This window comes from Acanthaster planci, linkage group LG19 (assembly GCF_054643075.1).
Source record: "Acanthaster planci isolate LZ-2023a linkage group LG19, COTS_SCS, whole genome shotgun sequence".
Lineage (NCBI taxonomy): Eukaryota > Metazoa > Echinodermata > Asteroidea > Valvatida > Acanthasteridae > Acanthaster > Acanthaster planci.
In genome coordinates this window covers 2437070-2460501 of record NC_141795.1, presented here as the reverse complement: position 1 = coordinate 2460501, position 23432 = coordinate 2437070, and the positions used below count along the sequence as shown (strand labels likewise).

General features: G+C 43.3%; 1 protein-coding gene across 10 annotated transcripts in view; it reads left to right on the top strand.

The window, feature by feature from the left end:
- Positions 1 to 22580, top strand: part of LOC110986818 (paired box protein Pax-5-like) — a 53299-nt gene extending 30719 nt beyond the window's left edge. For 5 of the 10 annotated variants that reach the window (XM_022249080.2, XM_022249339.2, XM_087129908.1 and 2 more), the window contains 6 exons: positions 14568 to 14740; positions 15168 to 15297; positions 15487 to 15681; positions 16204 to 16332; positions 16768 to 16878; positions 18691 to 22580. In XM_022249080.2, coding sequence (XP_022104772.1) covers positions 14568 to 14740; positions 15168 to 15297; positions 15487 to 15681; positions 16204 to 16332; positions 16768 to 16878; positions 18691 to 19010 — 1058 coding nt within the window. In that variant the 3' untranslated portion in view covers positions 19011 to 22580. Of the gene's footprint in view, positions 1 to 14567; positions 14741 to 15167; positions 15298 to 15486; positions 15682 to 16203; positions 16333 to 16767; positions 16879 to 18596 lie in introns of all 10 variants that reach the window. The other 5 variants (XM_022249253.2, XM_087129910.1, XM_022249163.2 and 2 more) reach the window with 3 other exon arrangements.
- Positions 22581 to 23432: the final 852 nt, after the last annotated feature.

Sequence of the window (23432 nt, the reverse complement as noted above, 5' to 3'; positions counted from 1 at the left end):
ACAGCTTTTTTCCCCAGAACTTTGGGTAACTGAACTTGGGTTTACCAAGTTTCACTTACCAAGTTAATCAAGTTTTGCTACTTGTTTTGGTCATTTTTTAGTTATCTGGTTAAACTGTTATCTAGTGAAGTTGATTTTGAGAAATATCCAAGTTTGAACAGGGCTGTTTATGTCTACGAATCCCATAACTTGAAACGATGCAATTAGGAAAAGATTATAATTGCCATGCAGTTTCATTTTAAAAGAAATGTACACGGACATGGTTATGTACTGTGCGAGAGACTGTCGCGTGAAATTGGTGTTAACAAAGGCGAGGGTGTAAACTTTACACAGCAGTTTTGTCTTGAATGGTTTATATGAAAAAATTGTGCTATTCAGCATGTTCAGAAACTAAATATTGAAACATGATATCATATTCACAAAATGTTGCAATGTAGTTTTTTCAACGACGCAGGAGTGTTTGGTGACATTGACTTCTGGTATATGTATAATTGCAACCAGTACCGTAAGTCCCATAGACGACTATAAAGCATGGAAACGTCAGCTTAATCTACTCCTGTGAGCAGAGGCTACAAGCAAATTAATTATTTTCGTCCATCAAAGCATGTTTCAATCTATAGTGCTGATTATAATGACATTTTGCATATTGGAAAGTCTGGGTTTTTTTTGTTCCTGTGAATCGTCGTATGTCAGATCGTTGGGGCCTAGCTGGCACATGGCCGAAAACCGTGCGGTTGTCACCTGCTTGAAGTCAAACAAGCCGACACCTCAATTATACTGATGCCGGGGCTACAAACATTGCCCACCACCGGTACATTGATGAGCCAATAGCGGGCAGCCTTATGCACACACGTCTCTCAGACTTTGTCCTACAATTACGCTAATTGGATGTCGGCCATCTTTCGTATCTCTTCGATTATTTATCCTAATGATCGTATCAATCAAGGTAAGAGTGTTTGAGCAATGGTATAGAAGCCTATCAAATGACCACTTTTTCCTCGGTTTTACGATAAGCCACAAGCAGACTAATATAATATTCATATTATTCGCGACGCAGAGGGAGGAAAAAGAACGAACTAAAATAAACCACTCCGCGCATCTCATGCATTTTTCATCCACGATGATGCTTCCTTTTTTTTCTCTCTCCAGAGCCAAGAATAACGAGAATTTACGCCCGTGTGTATTGACGACCATTCGCATTTCCAGTGGTCTATCTTTCCTTGTGTGGTTTTCATTTACCTGGTATTTCAACCTCCTGCGTTTTTCCCGTCTCCTCTATTCCGTTCATGCCCGCCTGTTGCTAAGGGTGTGTCGCGTATTCCCTGTTTCAGTTGACGCGCATCGTTTGTTCGTATACTCACTTCCTTTTGTGCTGGTGTGTTTGTCCGTCCCTGTCTCACGGTGGCTGTCTAATTCTAAGTGAATCACCTTCTCTTGGGTTTTTATGTCAAGTCAGTCTGTATATACTTACTTCCTCCGGAACTGTGTTCTGATCACCTGCTGTGATGCTACTTCAAAGTCACCCTTCCGGCGACCCCTCTGTCGTAAACACTTGTGCTGGGTTTGCTCGTTTTGGTTGTTGTTTCTGTTGTTGTTGTTGTTGTTTTTCTGTTGCTGTTGCTATTGCTATTGTTGCCGCTGCTGCTGCTGCTTCTGCTGCTGCCCTTGCTGTTGTTGTTGTTGCTATTGTTGTTGTTGTTGATGATGCTGCTGATTCTACTGCTGCCCTTGCTGATGCTGTTCTTGTTGCTGTTGTTGGTGTTGTTGCTGTTGTTGTTATTGTTGTTGTTGTTGTTGCTGCTGCTGCTGCTGCTGTGCTGCTGCTGCTGCTACCCTTGCTGATGCTGTTGCCGTTGTTTTCGCTGTTACTGTTATTTTTTCTTGTTTTCTTTCATCGACAAACGACAAAAATAAGTCCGAATTTAAATTTATTAATGAAAATTATCTTCTTAAAACTTACCGATGATGAAAGGGAAAAAATCCATTCTGATTAGTTCTGATGACGAGCATCGTCACGATGCTCAATAGTAATATCTATAACTCGTCAGAAATCCCAGCTGAGAAAAACCAGACTTTCGAGGAAAAAAAGATGAGTGGTCAGCGAAAAGAACCGGGGATTGTTAAGAGACGTCGGCCCTTGGGACCGTGTCGGTTTCAGAGTCTTGACTCGGCAAGGCCGGCAGAACTCGAGCCTGGACGAGATTGAATTTCCCGACAAAAAAAACAAATTTCGGCGAAGCCCGCGAAAACAAACCTTGGCGTGCGGGTCATTTACGCCGTGGAGGCTCTCCTGGGGGAGGATTTTGAGCCGCTCTCCTGCGCACGCAGTGGATACAAGAAAAGCTCTAGACATTTCCTGGTCAGAAAATCAAACAAAAATTATGGTAATTATCCTTTTTGTAGCGCTCGGGTTGCATGAAGATGTCCTCTCGAACTTTACTCTGGATTGCCCTTGCTTTGGTTTAAACGGCAGAAGTCGACACCTTGTGGTTTCATAATTGACAGCTTTAGACGTTGTTAATTCAGAAATGTTGTTAATTCAACGACGAATAACGCGTTACTTCGTTAACTATGTGTGATGTTTCTCTACAACAGGCCCACTACCATGTGGTAAGAATTGCTAATTCAAATTTTAATTTAATGTAGTCAGTGGTACGCCCGAATCACGTTTCGCCAGAAATCTCCAGTGCACGAGGAGATGCCGTCTACAACTTGTTTCAGTTCTTGTCCATCCTAAAACATTTCCCAGTACGTGTAACATGGATAACTTCAAATCTTAAACCTTTGGCCACTTATATGTTAAGCTGACAATTTGGGTTCTTGTCGCTCCTGTGAGAGCTCGTGACTTTTTCTCGCCAGAAGAATTGATAGCACGATTCCGCAAACATTGAGTTGGTGAGGGAAAACTTTATCTAAATATTACATGACAGAGACGCCCCCCCCCAAAAAAAAATCCATCAAAGATGCTTCATTTTCCTTTGTCAAAATTGTCATGTTCGACTTCCTTGTAAAGTCATTACCGCGGGTAATGTCTCGAACGGGGCTTACATCAGACCTACATCCATAGTTTAAAAGTTCAGCTGGCGCCGTGGCCATAAGCCCGACTCCCCTGCCGTATTCCTCCGAGGCGAACTTGATGATGTCCAAAGATGTGAAAAGGACGGGGGGGGAGCCTGAATTGCACACGGCTCTGCCGTGTACATGTACATCTTTTGCTCATATCGCCAACTTTTTTTACGCTCGACCGTGTTCGGCGTGGTAAATAAGCCGTTGCGAGCTGGCCATCTGTACACTTTGCCCGCGCGCTCGCACGCTTGACGGCCGTTGATATTGAGTTCATAACGACCGCGGAGAAAATTTCCAAGCCTCAATGTTTTCCTGTGCACAAAAAAGAGCGCGTACCCAAAATGAGCAATCCGCGCACGGATATGGCCGAATGGATTCTACCCCCCTTTCCTATTTTTTTTTCTCGAAGTGGAATCCCAGGCGAGTAATAAACCATATATCAAACTGTCATTCGAAAGACATTAGGGATAATCTTATATCATAAAGGGGGGAGCTTTTTGGCAATGTTGATGTCTCGCCCACGTGCCGTGAGAAAAAAAAAATAGAGTGCTTTGTGGGACCAAAAAGATTTGAAGGGCTCTACTATGCTCCCCGTCTGGACTCCAAATCTGAGCTTTTTGCATTTTGGGGGGGCTTGTGTTATTTAAAAAACGGAGACCCCCAGCCCCGTGTGACACGCAGCGTTCAGCCCCACGTTCGGCAAGTTGCTGTGTCCACGGTAGATGACAAGCCAATTTGGAGCGGCCTGCAACCCGATCAGCGTGCTTATTAAAACCGGGCTCGTCTTTATAGCTCGCGGAGGTGCACTTGGCAACATCCGATCTTAGGTCTCATCACATCGGGCCCTCATCAAGTTCGGTGCAGCGCAGCCGGGCCGCGGATAGCCTGGGTGAATACACGAGGAATCAAGCACGCATGCGCGCTTGTCGCTCTGTCTTGCCAGACTCAATTGTACGACATGCTCGCAACTCGTGTATCTTTGAAATTTAGAGACAAAAACAGATATCTCGTGTTAAATTTTAAGATATTACAGTTTGATGTTTTTGTGAGGTTAAGAAATTTGCATCACATTTTTCTGCCAGTTAAAAAAAAATTGAAATAATGTTCAACCCACTTCTCAGTAAGCTCCCACAAGACACAACTTAACTGGTTTTCAAGGGGCCTCATCAATTTTGTAAGGTCGCTGGTATTCGGCAGACGCCATATTCAAGACGGTCCAACTCGATGAGGAAACTTGCGTAAGATTCTTGTCGCGTTAATTAGTACAGTACTTTGTACCACGAGCAGTCTTGCAACAGGCCGAGCGAGCGAGTTGACACCATTTTTTACCGCATGAACAGCTAAGCTCCCAGTGGCTCATACTGCTTCATCTATTAATCTTGGCCACAAACGAACATCATCCTCTGTTCAGTGTGACAAGGGGCTCTGTATACAGGAGCGATCAGCGACCGGAGTGAGAATGCCCAGTGCGCATGACCGAGCAAGGCACGACGGGAACTACTGTCTGCCTCCTCCCCCCCCCTGCGGGCTCATGGCTCAATCCCCATCTTGATTATATTTAATTTTGGCACTGCTCGCTTGTAATCAAATTCCCGGTCTGAGGGCACACTAAAATGTGCATGATAGATCGCGCATTTGGGAGTTTAACAAATTTCGCCGGCCGGTCTCGGGAGGGCATAAATTGCCCATTTCCTATGGCGTTATTACTGTGCGCCGGGCAAATCAGGCGAGAAGCGTGAGTCTATATAGTCGGGGAGAACGACAAGAGACGTTAAGCCGATCCGACATCTCAACCCGTCTCCCCCCCCACACACACAAATACACACTCTTTGCCATCTTTCCCGTCCTGGCCTGAAAAAGGACCACTTCTGCGGCAGCAGATTAGCCAATTTGAGTCGCGGGTCTCCCGGGGATTACCCTGCGCGGCTCAGGCAGGCCGTGGGGCCCAGAGGAGCGGTCCCCGCCCGAACCTGGCTATACAGCCAGAGCTCCTCTGGTGCCGTCCACTGAGCATTTTTCCCCCTGCCACTCCGAAAGTGCCGCTCGGATGCCGAGACTCGGGGCCATTCTTTTCAGCGTGGAGCAAAAAGCCAGGAATCTCCCTCAGGGCTATTTCCCTCCATTACCGATACTATCAATATGATAATGTCATGGGGGGGTAGGGGGTTGAATTCTGCCACGCCAGCGGTGGTGGGACCCTGTGCTCGGGCCCTGCCCAGCGCCTTTGCGGGCCCACCCTATACACTCCCGCTGCAGCCGCGCTCAGGTCGTCGCTACACATCCGCCCAGATTGATCAGAGTGTTGGAAAAGATACTGATATAAATGTAAAATCCTCGATCGCCTGCGGTACCCGAACATTCTCAGCGGAGCTTAGAATTGGGGAATGGCAGATTGGAGTCCGGTGGAAATTTCGTGTAACATACGCAGTTTTAGAGATTACCGTACCCGTTTCACCTGGGTCGAAAAATTGTTAAGTATAAGGTTACACACGGCTACAGCTCCTCTCTTGATTCTCGGACGGTCAAAAGTCGTCAAACATGCTCCAGCACTTTTTTGCTCGGGGTGCATGGTTTGTTCCGCGTTGGCGCTGACATGAAGCCAGTGGCGTAATTACCATTACACAGTCAACGAATATTAAGCTTATTGTCGACGCTTTGTCCGCACGATCGACATACAAGCTTTATCGCCATGAGCTACTGCTCCAATCACAAAAATGCAGCGATCTTGCTTTCTCCAGGTAGCCCAAACAGAAGGCCAAAGAAAAAAAACTTTAAAATAGTCTTCAAATATTGACTGCTTCGATCAATTGGCACAGAAAATCTCGGCCTCCAGTGGTGATCTGTTGAAATGTGCAATGAATCAACGACGAAGCAGTTGGCATATCTGCTGTTGAACGTCTCTCCCAGAGATTCTGTTGGGTTTATATATCCTGTAAATTAAACATTAACAATCCAGTGCAAAAATACCCATGCATTGATAAGAAATCAATGGAGAAGTCACTTGTACGTTTTCAAACTTTCTCTTATTGAAAGAATGCTTCCACGCAACTCTGTTGTGTGTCATGCGCACAATCGACGACCCTTTGTGCGCACGCGTATATAAACGTAGTATACTGTACATGTGGTCGCTTTGCGCATAGTGCTTTTCAGGAGGCAGCCGTTCTTGGAGTGCTAGGCGAAAAAAAAAAACAAATAGCGTATCCCACGCGACGCGATCTCGGCCATTCGAGCGGCTAAATTTGTGAGTGAGAAGTTGTGAGAGCGATTGGTTACCTACCTTCTGTCCCAAACTACCCAACCCGATTTGAAGACGATAGGTATACCACACACTGGAATTATCTTTCCATAAATCCTCTCTATTATCATCCATCCGCCGTCCCCCCCACTCCTCCCCCTACCCTCAGCTTCACCATCTCCCTCTCTCCGCCGGCTAGCCGTTTCAGTGTCATTAGTCATATTGCCCATAATATACAATATTAATGTCATACCAATCATGGCCATTTTGGCGCGCACTTTTCCCCCCTCCGCCGTTGGCTGCCATCGTGCATATATAATGGCTCATCTCCTTGCCTGGGGCGATTTGTAGCCGCGCAGCTCAGACAGCCGACGCCAACCGGGCAGTATAAAGCGCCTCATGCGCCCGGCGACATTACTCTTGACTCTCTTTCACGACGAATACCAACTGCGATCAATAGCCAGCATCAAACGTTGAAAAGACTGCTAGCGCTCATTTTTTTTGGGGGGGGTGGCCTCTACTCTTCCTAAAGGCGGCCGCTGCGTGCAGAAATATCATGTCAATATAATTGGTTCGTGTCCAATTTACCTTAAAAATGTAGTGTTTCACTGAGTCATATCTCTATTTAGTATTCCAATAGTAATGTTCTTGTTATTTGTGAGTTTATAGCTGCGTGAGATTTTACGACACTTGGTGAATGATTCTTTTACTTTTGTACTAACGGCCTGCCATCGTTTTACCGGCTAATGGTGGACGAAGTTACATGTACGACTGTGACGTAGGAAGAGCAGATCCTATTGTTTGTGGTTATGAATAAGGGCGCTGTTGTTTGTGCTGTATTATACCGAAAAATTATGATCGTCCGTCCTGTCCAACCGATTCTGATCTTCAGTGATGTTTTCTTGGTATTGTTGTTGTTGCTGCTGCTATTGTTGTTGTTGTTGTTGTCGTCGTCGTCGTCGTCGATGTTGTTGCTGTTTTACAATTTACTGTACGGACAACACCAACATTATTTAAACGGCTGAGGCAATGTGATAGATATTGTAAGCACTGAGGGAGCCTCCGTCAGTATTGTGTAGTCTCGATTTTCTGAAGATAGTCTGTAAAAGATGTATAGAGATAGAGAAAGAGTTGCGTCAACTTCAGAACATGGCACCAAAATGGTTGTTCATTATACGTGCAGTACAGCATACAGCTATCGTGTAACGACTGTCCATGTGCACTGACACACGCTTCACCATTTTCGTTCCAACAATAATTGAGACAGTCATGCCGCAACCTCTGCATATTCATCACTGTATGTAGCAGTACTGGGCCTATAACTTTGTTTCGCGGAGACCCGAATCGCGATCAGTGATCAGACGTTGGTTCACTGACAACAGAACCCATCAAAATGGATGGCGTGAACCAGCCTTAGGATCACTAATCCAGCTCCTGATCGATGTGAAACAAACATGCCCTCAATAAACCCCCAAACGGTGACCTCAATCAGCAATCAGTGTGCTCTAAAACTCACCAGAAAATGCGCCCTGATAATGTCCCTCTTTTTTCCCAGTAGGCTTGGCCTGTGAAGTGTGATGAGAAAAAAAGGCTTTGCTCTTTGGACAGGATAAATGGTGGTAAATTGAATCAGTTTATGTCTCGAGATGTGTACAAAAGTACGTAAATTTTGCTTTACACTTTCAGTAATACGTAGATGGTAGGGTCCGATTTCGTGGAAACGGCATGCAAAGGCGATACCAATCTGTATGTTAGGCTTCGCGTATTTTTTTGGGGGGGTGGGGTGAGCAAAGCTTTCTTCCTGGCGATGCAGTCACCTGGGCATGAGCAGTGCAATATCATGTGAAGTCGAAATGTCTTATTCGGTCACTGCATTCTGTAAAAACAACGTCAGATTGCCAACATCACTTTTGAAAAATAGATACTTGCAAATTGCTTATTCCCCAATCACTGATGTCTGTTTCATTGTCAGACATTGTCAGAAGCATTAACTGCAGTCATTAATGTCGGAATGGAATGTTGCGCCAGTTTCTGCGCCAGGGACAAGTCCAAGAGTGTCGAGCAAGTCGACGGTGCTCGACAACCACCGCCGCATGTGATTAATGCGATTTTGACCGCGGCTAGGAAAACACCGGGGTCCGTGACGCGTGATAATTACATCATTGTATCCGCACGGCTTAACACGGAATCAGTGTAAGGCGATCCAACATTAGCATCGTGATTATACTCTTCTGTCTCTTCGGCTTCGGTCGGGCCATTTTTTTTCTCCCCCGGTCAACACAGCCTGCGCTACTGCGACGGGCGAACTGGGGGGAAAGGGAAGGGAAAAGTCCGGCCATGTTTCACCATGCGCGGGCACACTCCGGCGGGCTCCCTGCGGAGACACACCGGGGAAGGAGTTCGGTCATGAGCACGATCCGAGAGGCAATTTGCCAGGCCGGGGCAAAAACGAGTCCGGTCCCCGGGCGACCTGAACACACGACGCGGCCTGCATGCCGCGTCGTGTCCTCCGAATTCTTCTTCGTTCGACTCACCGTCACATCTCATTAACCTATGTAAATAAAGACAAAGACATGCCAATTCCACCGCTCTTACAATTTAATTCGGCTGTTATTTGTAGGTGGGAGTCCGGAATAGTTAAACAATGCGACGAAAACCCATCATCCAAAAATCAGATGTTGCAAACGAACTGTGATTTATGTCTGCCCCATAGCTATTACAACATCAATTCTTTTTAACAAACAAGCTTTTTGTCATTTGACAAAATGAAAAATAGTATTCCGACAATAACAATATTAAATGGACGACTTGCCTGGTGATGTCTAACCCTGCAGTATGACAAACAACCATTACACCGCACCAAAAAAGATACTACAACGTTCTTGTACATTATTTATGTGGCACCCTCAAATCAAAGGATCGTTCTCAGCACTTATTTATTTACTGCTTAAAACGGAGACGGGATGAGTGGCATTGATAGGACGTCTCCGGAAAATGAAGAATCCAGAAGTTTTTACAAAAATAATTACATTTAACTAAGGAGTTTAGAGCAAAACTACTATGTAAAACTGTTCTATATAGCAAGAAGAAAGTGCAAATTCATGAATATGCAAATTAAGCATTCATTCCCGCCGAAACTTTCGAGGGATCCTCCATCTTTGATTTAGAACGTTTCTAGAATAAAACTGGAGTAAAAATACGACTCAATGAAAGAAATATTATTCCTGATATTTATAAGGACATTGATTATTGTAAATACCAGAGGGCTGAAGGAAGCTGTATAATTGTCCATTTTAGATTGAGAATCTATAAAAGATACATTTCATTTCCGACAATGACTAATCTTCATGAATGTGTGAGAAAGAAAATGCCTTTAAAATAAGGAAATACAACAGGAGATAATAATCCGGGGGTTGTTATGATGTGTAAGATTGTGCAGGTTAAGATTTAAAATGAAAATGAATAGAAAGTGATTATTTACCTGTAAAAGAACGAAGACGGGATAAATGCCATTAATAGGACGTCTCTGGAAAATGAAGACTGAGCTTGCGACCAAAATCGAACGTTGGTGGCGCTAGTCTAATTTGAATGTAAATGGCGATTGTAAGTTAAAGGCAAATGAGGTTGTACCAAAATAAACGGGGTGTCTTTTTTTATAACGGTCGCATTTACATGATAATATTACTTAATTTAAACAAAAATTGCTCATTAGAAGTCGTATTTGGACCCCAACAGACAATGTCGTTAGCACTCACAACTTCGTCTATAATATGTGAACTTTGATGGAAACGGTCAGTATATTACTTGCACTTCCAAATTTATACAGCAATTGTAAACGCTCTCGAAGGAATTAGCCGTCGATGGGAAATTTCTATTGTTTCCCCCAACTCAATCATATACATTAAAGTTTCATGTCATAATTAAAACCACTTGTTAATATGTGTCCAAGTCCCAGAGCGCCGGCCGGTTGTTGCTGCATTAATGAACGGACGATCCGCTTAACGTTTTCTTGTAATTCCCATCCATTAGGCCAGAATAATTGGCCACGTGCAAAGGCACAAATCATGGCGTTGTCGTTTTCAAGGCCGACGCTGTCGGGGCCAAATTAGCTGCCGGTAGCTTCCGTCAGCTGCAGCTCCCCCTCCCTTTCCTAAAAACAAGTCCAGTATAATCTATCCTGAACTTTAATCCAAGGTCTGTATACGCACGCTTCCTCGAAAAAGCGCGGGAAAATATAAACCTGACCGAACAAACCAGCTGCAGGGGCCAATTTCATAGAGCTGCTTAAGCACAGAGTTTGCTTAAGCACGAAAAAACCTTGCTTAACAAACAAAGGTTACCAGCTCAAACTCTATGTGATTGTCATGCTAACCAAAAGACAGCTAAATACCATTCCAAAATTATATACATCACAAGAAGTTTTACCTGATTTGTCAAGCAAGGTTTTTCCACGCTTCAACAAATTTTTCGCTTAAGCAGCGCTATGAATTTGCACGCAGTGTTCTGTCCCAATGAAAGTAAACTAGTAAGCGTTTTTTTTTGAATGAACATGCCAACATTAGTTCAGATTTGTAGAAATGAAATTAAAGGATTGTCGGTGAAGCACAATGTTTGAAAATATTCAGAAAAGAGGTAGCAACACGTACACGATCATTAATATTGATGAGGGAACTGAATGTTTTCAAATGTCATGAGATTCCATCTACTAATTCCTTGATAATTTTAAATGCGTGCACGTCAATGCAGTTGTCATCCCTAAAATGGATAATTTGAGACAGCCCGAAAAAAATAACCATGTGTTTTTCACATCCACGTCTATTGATTTTTTTCTCCTCATCTGACTTCTCAGTTACTGTCCATGTTGTTTTCTTTGTTTTCCATTGCCTTGTTATTCCTTCCGTCGGGCGAGCGAGGACGAAAACGGCGCCTATATCGCGGCGTACCGTATCAGCGGTCTCTTGTTTTGGCAAGTAATCCACACTTTGTCGAGTCCCTGCCTGACACCCGACTCGCAACACGTAAGACGTGTGAGAAAGCGGCCCTTCTAAGCGCCCAGGACGCAACCTAATTCGCTGCCCATCATGGCCTGTTTTTCACAACCTTCCTTTTAAAAAAGAAGGAAATCTGGAGTTTCATTTCTATAATTTGGACCATAAAAGAGACCATTCTACCAGTCCTGACAAGTACATCATTGTGATGTCAATGCTGTTCAATTTCTTCCCTGCTTTTTTTCCAACGCTATAGCAATGCGTGCTACTCCATAGACTTAAAGGCTATGATTTAAATGGGATCCGCCTGTTACATAAAAACCCTGTAAGAACAAACATTGGTGTTTCTGCAGTGTTTTTTACCCGTCACAGGATATACGGTACTGCCATTTCATTCACAGTCGAGAATCATCATCGAAACCGTGAAGGCTTGTTCCACACTATGAAGCGACCTAACAGATCATCAGTACACGATCGGGTTTCGGAATAATCATGGGCTTCACTGTGTCGTTTAGGTTCCTGTTCCTAGAATCATTCCGAGTGGTTGGGCTTTTTTTCCCGAGCAAGCCTTCTGAAATTATATATCCCGAAGGTGGTGGCCCTCCTCTCAAAAGTATTATTGGCGACAAAAGAAAAGGGCGCGGGGAAAAATGGAGCGTCGATGTCGCTAATGGCGACGCAGTGGCGGGCTGCCGTATCGAGATCAGCGGCGTTGGTAGTCAAAATCCGTCTGACCGCATGTAGGTTGGTGCTGTTACCAACTCTCTCGTAAACGCTCTGAATTCCCACTGCAGGGTGTGGGTTTGTTTTTGTTCGGACTCGGTTTTGTTTTCTCAGACAGCGTAAACATTGTTTGTTTTCAGCTTGCTGGACGAGTATTTTGGTCGTAATATTTTGCACCGTCTACGGGTTGTAGACAGCCAACCTTCCGTAATTAGATCAAAATAAAATTGGCCAACAGAGAGAAGTATCCAAGGCTTCTGGCGGCTAGCATTTCAGCGACAAAAAGCTTCACAGAAAGTTACCTGACCATCCGTTGACCTTTCGGAGACTGCCATGGGTGCGATATCACAAATACGTACGCGTATCGTGTTAATATTTGGCACTCAACCAAATTAACGGTGCTAAATTATGAGTTGAATGATCATGAACCGTGACAAGACTGCATCGATTCACATTAAAAATTTCTCGTTTCAGATGAGGAGTTCGGTGTAACCTCACACCTTTGGAGTCAACACACGTTGGCATCGCTGCCGACAATCGTCAGTGTGACGAGATGCCACCTGGCTCGTCGAATCTGAGTCAAATCAGACATCGACTGATTCAGACACTAAAGCTGCTTTGAAACCTGTGCCTCTGGCTCTCGAAAAGCCTCTTGTTGACGTATGTTGCATTTTTTTAGGAAAGCAAGGATCAAAACTTTAGGGAAGCTGTGATATGCAGAGTTAAGATCGATTTAAGTGGCGTGGATTTGTTTCGCATTTCGGGCACGTTCCCCTGACATTTTGAACTTGTGCCACCGCGAGTTCATCACTTTCGTTCCGGCCAATGGCGGACTGACCACTATCCCTCACTGTCAACCGTCGGAGATGTACTGCTACAACAACTTTGGGACTTTGGAACGCAAATCACTGGGGGAAACCCAATGAATAAGCTATAAATATTTATGGGGGCACATTGATTACTATATGGCTCAGGCAGAATCACCCGTCTGCCAAATCGACAAGACCCAACGACATTAATCAGGTTACTTTGCCCATTCATTTTTCACGTGAAATCGTCCGACTTGTAAATTGCATGTGTCACGGTTTGTGCTCAAAGACTCGTTTTTCGGGAACTGCTTCCACGATGTGTTTTCTAATAGTTTTTGGCTGGCTCGGTTCGGTTGGGTTTTTTGTTGTTGTTTTTTTTATCCAAGTGTGAGTTCATGTTTTGCTGCTGATCGGAGTTGTGCCATCTCTTTTTTGTCATGCAGTTATCGGTTTTCGTCACTTCAATACTGCTTTAGCAAAGTTAACGCGTCTGGGGGGATTTTGACACCAGTTTGTAGTCTCTCTGCTAAGGTTATTAATTTTTGGTGAGAATCGGTTCGAAGGGCGGTCAATCCTTTTGTAATTTCTTCAAGCTCATACAATAACGGCATTCTTGTGGCCTTTTCAGCGACTAAGCCATCGTAGCCTTGAAACCAGGCGAACCGCTCAGATGTGGTTTCCCTCGGAACGCGATCTGAAATGTCGCGTTTGTCTCTGTGTGTCCTATTGGCAAAGGCTGGGCCTCCAACTTGTCTATAGCATTTCATTTGGTATATATACAGTCACAGCGAGTGCTATTCATGTCATTGAATTTCGAAGGCTAAGCGGCAACCCACACCTTCGTGTTTGTTATTCCCCCCAGGAGTCAAGGTTAGAAAGCCTTTGAAATCCTCGTTGCCGAAAGTGTCCAACCATTACAGTGTTTACAGCGCAGGTCTACACCACGTAATGAGCCCACTGGTTGTGGGGACGGTCCCCACCGTTTTTAATTAGGCGACCGCTGCATTGTGACAGTCACTCATGTTTAAAGCAAAACCAAATGCCTCACTTATTAGCAATGGAACAATTCTTAGAAGGGCCGAGGGGCTAGCGTCATGCAGGATTTGTCATCCCGATCGAGACCCCCGCGCCGTTGCTCTGAGTTTGTTTGTGGGTGCATGAACATTTTGTCTAGAGAACGAGTTCATAGCACTGCCAAATTATTAATAACAGAGGGATACTCCCAATCTGGAAGTGACTTGTACTTGCGCCGCTCCCCTTCGCAATATCAACGTTGGTGGCGCTACATTATTGGCCTATGCCGCTAGGGTTGGGCATGCAAGTGCTACATTTATGGCCACAAAATATTAAACCCATAGTTTCGACAAATGGTGCAGCCGCTGACCGCGCAGACCGATAAGTAAACTGCTATAGTGATGATAACCTTTGCTTCATGAAACTCAGAAAAATTCTCAGAACACCCAGATTGAAAGCTCATTTTCCTTATCTTTTGCTTTCTTTTCAATTTCAGGAGAGTAAACTGATGACTTTTGCATCCAAAGATGATAAACCCTCAACATAAACGTAGTCCTATAAAGCCCATCGCATTTTTGAAATGATACCTGCATACGACTTTCATTAATGTCGAGGGCCCAATTTTCCTCAAATTATCATGGACAACAAAAGTGTCACTGGGGGCGTCTCTCTTCCGGAGAACTTCACCTACCTACCGCAAGCTCGCCAACATTTCCCTGATTTTCGTTTCAGAAGAGAGCGGTCACGGCAAAATGGGCGGCGAGGACAAAGCCCGGGAAATGATGCGGACGAACGGGGGCGCCTTCTCTCCCCACCAGATCGAAGCCTTGGAGAAGGCCATCGACAAGTCTCAGTACCCCGACGTTCTGTTCATGCACCAAGATTCCCATGGCAACAGAAGACAGGTTATTATGGCATTAATGATCGATCTCATTTACCTTTTTATTATTATGCATCCTTTTTTCAATATTTTGTTCTTAAAATGCTTTGGCAAGCGCATCCACTGCATGTTTTAGTCGTCTGTCTCTCTGTGCAGTTGATTGGACGTAATTTATTTGAAAGGTCTTGTGTCTTCTTTCGTTACTTCGTGTCTGATCTCTTTTACTACGTTTCCCCTTAAATTGTTCCTTCGTTCCCATTTTGTACTATGGTCACTTTTTCCATTCATATTTCATTCATTTAGAAACTAATATTCATTCTTTTCCGTTTTCTTTCCAATTTGTTGGAAGAATTGACCAGCATTCGAGCTACTGTCTACTGACGATCTACCTCTGACCTGATCGCAGTTTCAAAGACTTTCTGTTTCCATCCTGTTTGACTGATTTTGTCCAGGTCACAACCAGCGAGTACCATTCCTTGACAGCCGCCCTCGGTGCCTCGACGCATGCGTCTGACGTCAAACCTCACGTGGGCGACCCCCACCAACAACAGCACCACCAAGCGGTGACTTGCGGCTACCAAGGTAAATACAACTTCACGGAATGTTGAGGTTTTTATAGCCTGACAATCTTTTATTTTAATTCATTGTGAAGATTCTTTGGATTCAGTATCTAAGGTAATACATCGGTGAAGTCTTACGCGTGAAATTTGGACTTCGAGATCAACTTACAGTAAAATATTTGAATAATTGTGTACCCAACCTCCTTCCAAGGGTCGGCTTCCCACACCATCACGTCCTCCACCAGCGGCGGTTCCCTCAAGCACGAAGCGGTGGCCGCCAGCGGCACGTTGACCGTGCTCCAGCCAGCTGCCGTCGGTACCATGACCGGCTATAACCACTCGCTCAGTAACCACAGCGCCCTCTCGCAGCTAAGCTCTGCCGCCTCCAACTTCAGCCAATATCCAGGTGGGACATTTTATAGCAAAACTTTTAGAGAAAAAAAACGTTGTTCTTGACAACAAGGGGAAATTATAATCGTGCATACAAATCAAGGGGATCTTGAACATTTAACACACCTTACAACTTTCTTTGAAAATCGTCCAGGAGAAATGTTAGCTTGTTTTTTAATTATAAATGGTCCTGCAAAATATCAGATTAATTACAGTCACTAGTCGCTCAGGTTTGAATGGGTTTGTTTGAATGCCTCATCCCACGTATTCGAGAGTACTTGGTTGTGTTCATATGCGTGCATTACCAAGAAATGGCCATTCACTGACTTCATCTCACATTGCCTATATTGCACAGTTTTCTGTTAAAACTTGTATGAGTCTGTCTTGGAATAGACATGCATAAAAATCATTTTGATGGGCGCCTAGCTCTCTCTCTTCCAATTTTTCTCGTGCTCTCTTGCAGCCTGTGGGGGGGGGAGCTCGGTTACTTGTGTTTTCCTACCATTTGTGTAATTATTGGGTGTACCTGTGTTTTCAGTAGGTTCTAATGCGGGCTATCCCACTTCGAGTCAAGGGGGTTATGGCTCTGGTTCCATACATGCAAGCCTTGGTCCTCCACTGGTTCTCCCCCCGGGTGGTGGTTCCTATGGTCACACCACCAGAGAAGGTACGTCTCGCAAAGAAGTATTTTTTTTCTTTTTCCTGTGTCATTTGAATGTTGATTTGGTCTGGCTGATCTCGATGGGACTTGAATTCAATTGGTATGTCTGTACGTACATTGGGATGTGCTGTAAGTTTGGAAATGGCGTGGCTTGGATGGTTGAAGTTGAGGGGTGATATTCTTCAGATGGATTGTTTCTTTCTTCAATCAAAAAGGGTCAAACTTCGTTCAACGTGATAATGGGCTGGTTAAGAGGTAACAGACATTTGCAGGACGATTAAGTCCCCCAGATAACATTGATTGGAATCCCTGACTGCGGTTGGTTGAGACATCAGGAAATGCATTGAACAGTAAATTACCATTTCATTACCAGTTCCACCATCTTTAATTTTTTAAACGTACATATAATCGGATTTCGCTTTGTTTTATTCTGTCGTCCAGGTGACTATTCCAATCAGTTTTCATCCATGCAGTACAACCACCCTCAGTTCTCTTCCATGACACCAAGCCACTATAATGACTGGCAACGGCTAAGCACGCAGAGCTTGCTAAGTAAGCTATCACGCATTCACTATCTCAATCAATGTTTTAACATCCTTAACTGATTGAGGGCGCTGTTCAGAATAATGATAAGATATAATAAACCCATAGACGGACAGCTCCTTTTCAAAACAACTGCGGGGTACCGTAGCCAAGACTCAACAAAATTTTTCAATTGCAAAAAAATCCCCTTTTTTTACTTAATATGGTCCATGCAGATTCGACACAGTGCGGTTGCGACATTTGAAAAGAAGAGATTCCAGTAACGAAGAGCAAAAACGTGAAGTTATTTTGAGAGCGCATGTAAATAAATATGTACATGTACATTTTCAGTGCGTCACGCGCAATTCGCACTGAACGCGCTGCCATTAATCGTTTCATCCACTGCATGCCCACGGCTTTTCAAAATCACGGTTATACGCGCAAGACTGATGGTCTATGTGTTTATATGTCTGTGATCGACGCACACAAATAAACAATAACACTTAATGTCGTCTCCATTTTTAATAGTCGTCTAAACATTTGTGGACATCCGATTACTGATTGCGTTGTTCGTATCCTAAAGTGATATTACATGCAGCAGCGCCCTCAATTGGTGAAAAAAATGGCCATTGTCTGTGCATGATTTTCAGTCTATTTTATCTCTTTAATGGGCTTTGGTATTTTTTCTTTTTACATTATTTTTTCAAAGACCAATTTTTATGTAGACCTGTTCTGTGACTTCGTCTGGAAATGCATGGACTTGTTTTTCGAAAGTTAAAAAAACATTTAAGATTGTTCGATTGAGAGATCATCCCTACGAAATACGAGTTTGGTCGCACTGAGGGTTTCATTGTTATTTTGACGAGCCTATAGCTATCGTTATTTTGGTAATTTTTGAAGGAACCAAGCTGTGAGCTTTATTCACGGTGGGTTCTAGTCACGATCAACTGATGAGTTTCTTTAATAGAACTTGGGAAGTTAATCGTACCTTTTGTGTTGACGAAAATGTATGAGTGATTTCAAAGATGAAGAAAAAATTCATTCTTTCCATCGATTTTTCCACCAGTTGGGAAAGTATTGTTTTATGTTCGTTTTAATCATTTTCTTGATTCTTTGTAGTTTGTGCATGTGTTGATATTGCATTTTTCTTTTAACATTCAGTTTTTCCCCACTCTGATTTGGAAATTACAACTTAGACAGGGGATGGGTGAACGATAGGAGTGGATCTGGGTTTTCAGAAAAAGGGGCGGGCATAAACAATAAAAACTGGAAATGAGTCAGGCAATGCTGAAGGTCAACATTATCTGACAGGTGAATCTATATCACAAAATGTAGACGTCATTATAAGTATAGTGAATAGCAAGTCAGATTTTTAATCAAAAAGTCGTGAAATTATTAATGACTCATAACCCCTGTTGTAGTTGCGGGCTCAAGTCATTTTAAAATCGGATATGTGTGGAATTTCCTACGAACGTCTCATATGCAGACTCCAGAACACTCGCCTGTCGCTGCAACCTTGCATCTACCCAGTTAAAGGATTGCAAAGCGGTGAATGCTTATAGTATGATGTAGTGTCCATTGATCATCTTGTTCAGTCAAAGGCACGTATTGTATCACCACGCACGCCCATCTCGCAGCATGTGCTCCACGCATGTGCATCACTGTCATCATTTTTTCATTGATTTTTTCGTTTCCTTTTTGTCTCTCTCTCCATTTTTCCTTTTTTCTTTCGACTCTCTTACCAACAGACCGCGCATGCCCTTAGTGTGTCCAAGTTGCCCCCCTAAATTAAACAAAACGCCCTGCACGGCCTGGTCTTGTCTCCTCTTCCCCCTCGATCAGCTAAAACCGGACCCAGCCTGCCCGCCATGACAAGCCAGAACTCGGCCCCAGCCCAGCTGCAGATCCCACCACAACCGCCGCAACATCACCAGCAACAGCAACAGCAGCAACAACAACAACACCACTCTCGGACGGCCCAGCAGCACCAGAGCCAGGGGCATGCGCAGTGCGAGGCCCTGGTGGGCATGACGTCATTGGACGCCATGGTTGGCGGGAACCGACTACAGAATGTATTGGATTTGCGAACCACTACCACGGGTAGCACGGCGGGGAACAAGGATCCCAAAGTGTCGCTCGCCTGGGTAACGTTAGATCAGTGATAAAATCAACCAACATGAATTCAGCTTGGACAAGTCAATAATTCTGAGAGCCTTAAACATGTAATTATTCACAACTCGTTTAAATGAAGGAGAAAACTTGTAAAGCTATGCTGGCCTGCGACATTTAAGTATTCCAAACTACTGTGACAATTTTTAGTTCATGGAGCAATTATTTCCTTTAAACTTTGACATCTCATATGGCCGCTTGGCCTACCGTGTTGGTCGGTTTGCTTTATATATCCGACAGGCACTCTGTTTGCAGGGGGGGGAGCTATCAATTTTACCCGACTGTGTACTGAGAATCGCGCGTCGGGTGCAGGTATGATTACTACCTTCCGCCGAAAAAATAAACCGACGATGTTCAACACTGTGTATTTATTAATTTAAAAGATCGGTTATCCTTGAAATAATGTTGAAAAAGAAAGAATATATTTATACCTTTTGAAAAAAAAACATGTCTGCCGGCGTTTGTTTTGCTTGCATGTCTATCTCGTGGTTTCAAATAATTTCCACCCCTAAAATCGACTTTTTGAGGGAAGGGAAAACAAAAGGGAAGCTGCACTCTTCGACAAAATTGTCGACGCACAGAATTCTGCCTTTCCCAAATTCAGTGTTGTCGACAATGGCTTTTTTTTTCAATGATAAACTTCATCGCCTCTTCTTCGAATTTTTCTCCTTTTTCAGCCTCGTCAGAAATCTGGCTTCATCTGACAGCCGCAAAATCACTCTCTTTCTCGGACTAGGGCTAGCGAACTCGATTTTATTACCACACGTCAACTTTGTTCATACTGTGAAAAGAAGTATATGTAGTCTGGTGTACCGTGCCAGTCGCACTGTATTTTGAACTGCCACGGTCTCCAAATACTCGACAAGCGTCCGTTTCGATAGCATGTATTCAGGCTGCCGCTAGCACGATTACATCGCGACAACGCCGTAAAACAAATCATTGTGGATTTCAAAATGCAACTCAGTTTTAAGTCCACCGTACAGCAGCGCTGGAAGTGTGGCAGTTTATTGTACTTCTATAGGACGTTCGGGTTTTTTGTTCTGTTTTTTTGGGTTTTTTTTCAAGTATGCTACTCCCGTATGTGCCGGTTATAACTGTGCCGTTAGGACAAATAAAACAAGTGTAAAATGCATCAAACATTTCTCAAAGTGCCTGTTCTCCACAAACATTTTAAAATACTATTATACCCATCCAAAATGTTTTGCATGCAACTCAGATATTCTGTGAAATAGCAATATGGCATTCCTTAATAACAACATTCTGTATATATTAAGATACCTTAACTATATTCATTTTTTGTCACTTATACTAGTTACTGTGGTATTTATACGAATGAACATGAAGAGGTTGAACGACTTTATTACGAATAAGCCTGTTTATGACAGTTGTTGGCTGTATATCATTTGACTTTTTATATCGTAAGGGATCGTAGTCTACGTTTAATACTTGTAAATGCTACATAGGTTTATCTTGGGTGTCCACGCTATTTACGTTCGTTAGGAGTTGGTGCAATACATCTTAAGTTATTATCTTAAACTGGTATGCGGTATGAAATATATGAACGGGGTGATATGTATATAGCTGCAACTTAAGTCTCGCCACGTCTCGCCGTGAACGAGATTCGTTTTCAGTTGTGTTTCGTGACTTGTGCATTATTGATCAATATTGGTGTAATTCTACTGCAAATGGAGCCATGTTTTTGTGCCAAGCCACGGTCTTCTATTGTTCGTAGCGTAGCGATCGCCGCCCCAAAGGATCTCCCGCCAGAGATTAATTCAAACACTTTCCAGCGACTTGTGGTGTAGTTCTTAACGTCGACCATCCCCACCCTCATCCAAGGGCGTAGATCCCCGGGACTTGGGGGGAAAAATCCCCAACCGCCTTCCCCGGACCTTTCAACTGGGGATTTTGTCAGAAATGTGGATGTAATGAATGAGAGGGGGAAAATCAGTGTTGCTCGTGATTTGTAGGATTTTTTGTTCTTCATTTAGCATTTGACATGAATTTGCTCTCTTGACGAACGACTTGGCTGATTTTATCATCTTTCCCTACACCCGCATCTACGCCCTTGCCTTCAACGCGCATCAGGGATCATCTTGTAGATCATCTCCTTTCCTTTAGTACCAACACGGGCGATTCACAAAAGTGCGCCTCCAAGAGTTTGCAACGCCTTGGCCAATCACGACGCGCGTTTGGAAAGGGTCTACAGATTTCGCGCGCTGTGATTGGCCAACGTCTTGCAAACTCTTGGAGGCGCAATAGGCGTACTACGGTTTCATTCCGTTCCTTTTTATTGCCATGTTGACTGCACTATACTGTATTGAGCAACTTATAACAGTGCTTTATGTGCTCATTAATACATGCACTGACCGTCTCAGGCGTTTTTATACTATTTGTAAGTATCGAATCAGCTATATTGTATTGGGCAAGGTCTCCAGAAAGGTCGTGTTTGTTTTGCTTGAGACGCGGTGGTCATGGGGTTTGGTTCACCATTCATTCGGTTCAGAGAGCTTAACTTAAAGGCACTCTTACACAGCGTATCATCTGGGGTGACAGTTATGGACAAATTGTAATATTTTGGAGAAAATGAGGTTTACTACCGTTATTCATAAAAAAGACTCCGAATAGGTCATTTTAATCGATGTATCATTCTTGGAGTAAACGCACATTTAAAATGACGTTTTCAGTTTGACAGGTAATGACATGGGCAACATTTTAAGGAAATATCATGACTGGTTATTATTTCGTGGCTTTTACATGATTTGACTTAACGAAACCTAAGCTCTGGAACACAAGTTTGTAAAGTGGGCGTCTGACAATCCTAACCGAGATTCGGTCCAGTTTAAATTTGAACCGCCGCTGTAGTTTAAACCACCGCAAGTTGTTTTTTTTTTTTGACAAGATCTACGGATTGGTGAAATACGCTCAACGTAGACGATGATATCAGTATGCTATAATTTGTATATTTTATAGATATTTATAGTGCACTTATTCTGTCTGGTATGTCCCAATCAAAGAGAACAAAAGAGAAACAATTTCTTGATTCCTTTGATCAGATCTCTTGTAATCTTGCTCTATTATTCATGCTCTCATAACATTCCTTACAGTCATTTCTCGGGGGCTTTTTCATTTGTTAATCTTTTATTGCTATTATTGCTGCTCCAATGTATTCAAGATTTAGTTAAGCGTCAGTAACTATTCTCATTTTGATCATTCCAACTCCCTGAAGTCACAAGACCTCAGTTTCGGATGTCTGCGCATATGCATATGTATCAGTGTTCACAAATACAATGCGATTGTGATCAAATCTTTTCCTGTTGGTGCGTTTATTCATATTTACACAATGTCTATTTTCGCGGAAATGTTTTACTCGACAGTACTGTAAACCGTGTACTGCTTAATATTCCTCTTAATACGATTGCCATTCTTTTGATAAAACAATGTATTCCTTACAATGTAAAATATAGTTATCTTAGCTGTTCTTTTATTGTTAAAAAGTTTCCATTATATGTTTGTCTGGGGTAATGTGAAGTAAAGAAATATGGGACGATAAAAAGAAGGTATATTTTCTTGTGTCTCGTATTTTGTTATGAGTAAGTCAAATGACGGAGTCACGACGACTCTGATCTTTATAAATCTACGATTTTTGCCAGCTTCGCTCATCAACAAACTGCAAAAATGTTAACAACAACACTGTAAAAAGGTGGGTCAATTTTGGGTTGATATTTTGCCAATTGCTGGTGCAATTATCAACTTCCCAACCTTGGAAAAATTCCTCCCAATCGTTGGTGAATGTTGACCAACAGTGATGGAAATTAACCAATAATGTGGTAACTTTAACCAAGGTTGGCCTATTGGGCAAATGCCCAACACTGACCAATTTTTTTTTTACAGTGAACATTCTCAATAATGTCTACAATGATTGGATTAAGTAGCCTACATGTATACAGAAATTTCTGTACTTTAGTGCAGGCTACAAAAACTAGCCTCGACCATTTTTTTTTCAACTTTAATTTCAGATCTCCAAACTCACTTGAAGTGTCTCTAGACTCTAAAGCGTTCATTAAACGCTTGCTACACCACATGATGTTTGATGAGTCGAGTGTGATCAGAACTTAGGAAATTCCGAAGCTTGTAAAACGGACGTCCTTCCACTAGAGAAACCTTTGGCTTTTCTCGACCTTTCATCAACTCTTGAGTCACTGTCGGTAACTCTGCAAATTCAGGGTGACAGAGATAAAACAAAAAGGTCACTGCCACTGACGTTGCCTCATGGTCGAAACTAGTGTGCCGTGCGAGGACGTAGTAGTACGGAATAGTATATAACTTGAAAAGCCACAACAATGATTGGCTACCGGAGGCTAAGCGTTCGACACGCGCCAACCGCACGGCTGGATTTTGGCCAAAGACACGGC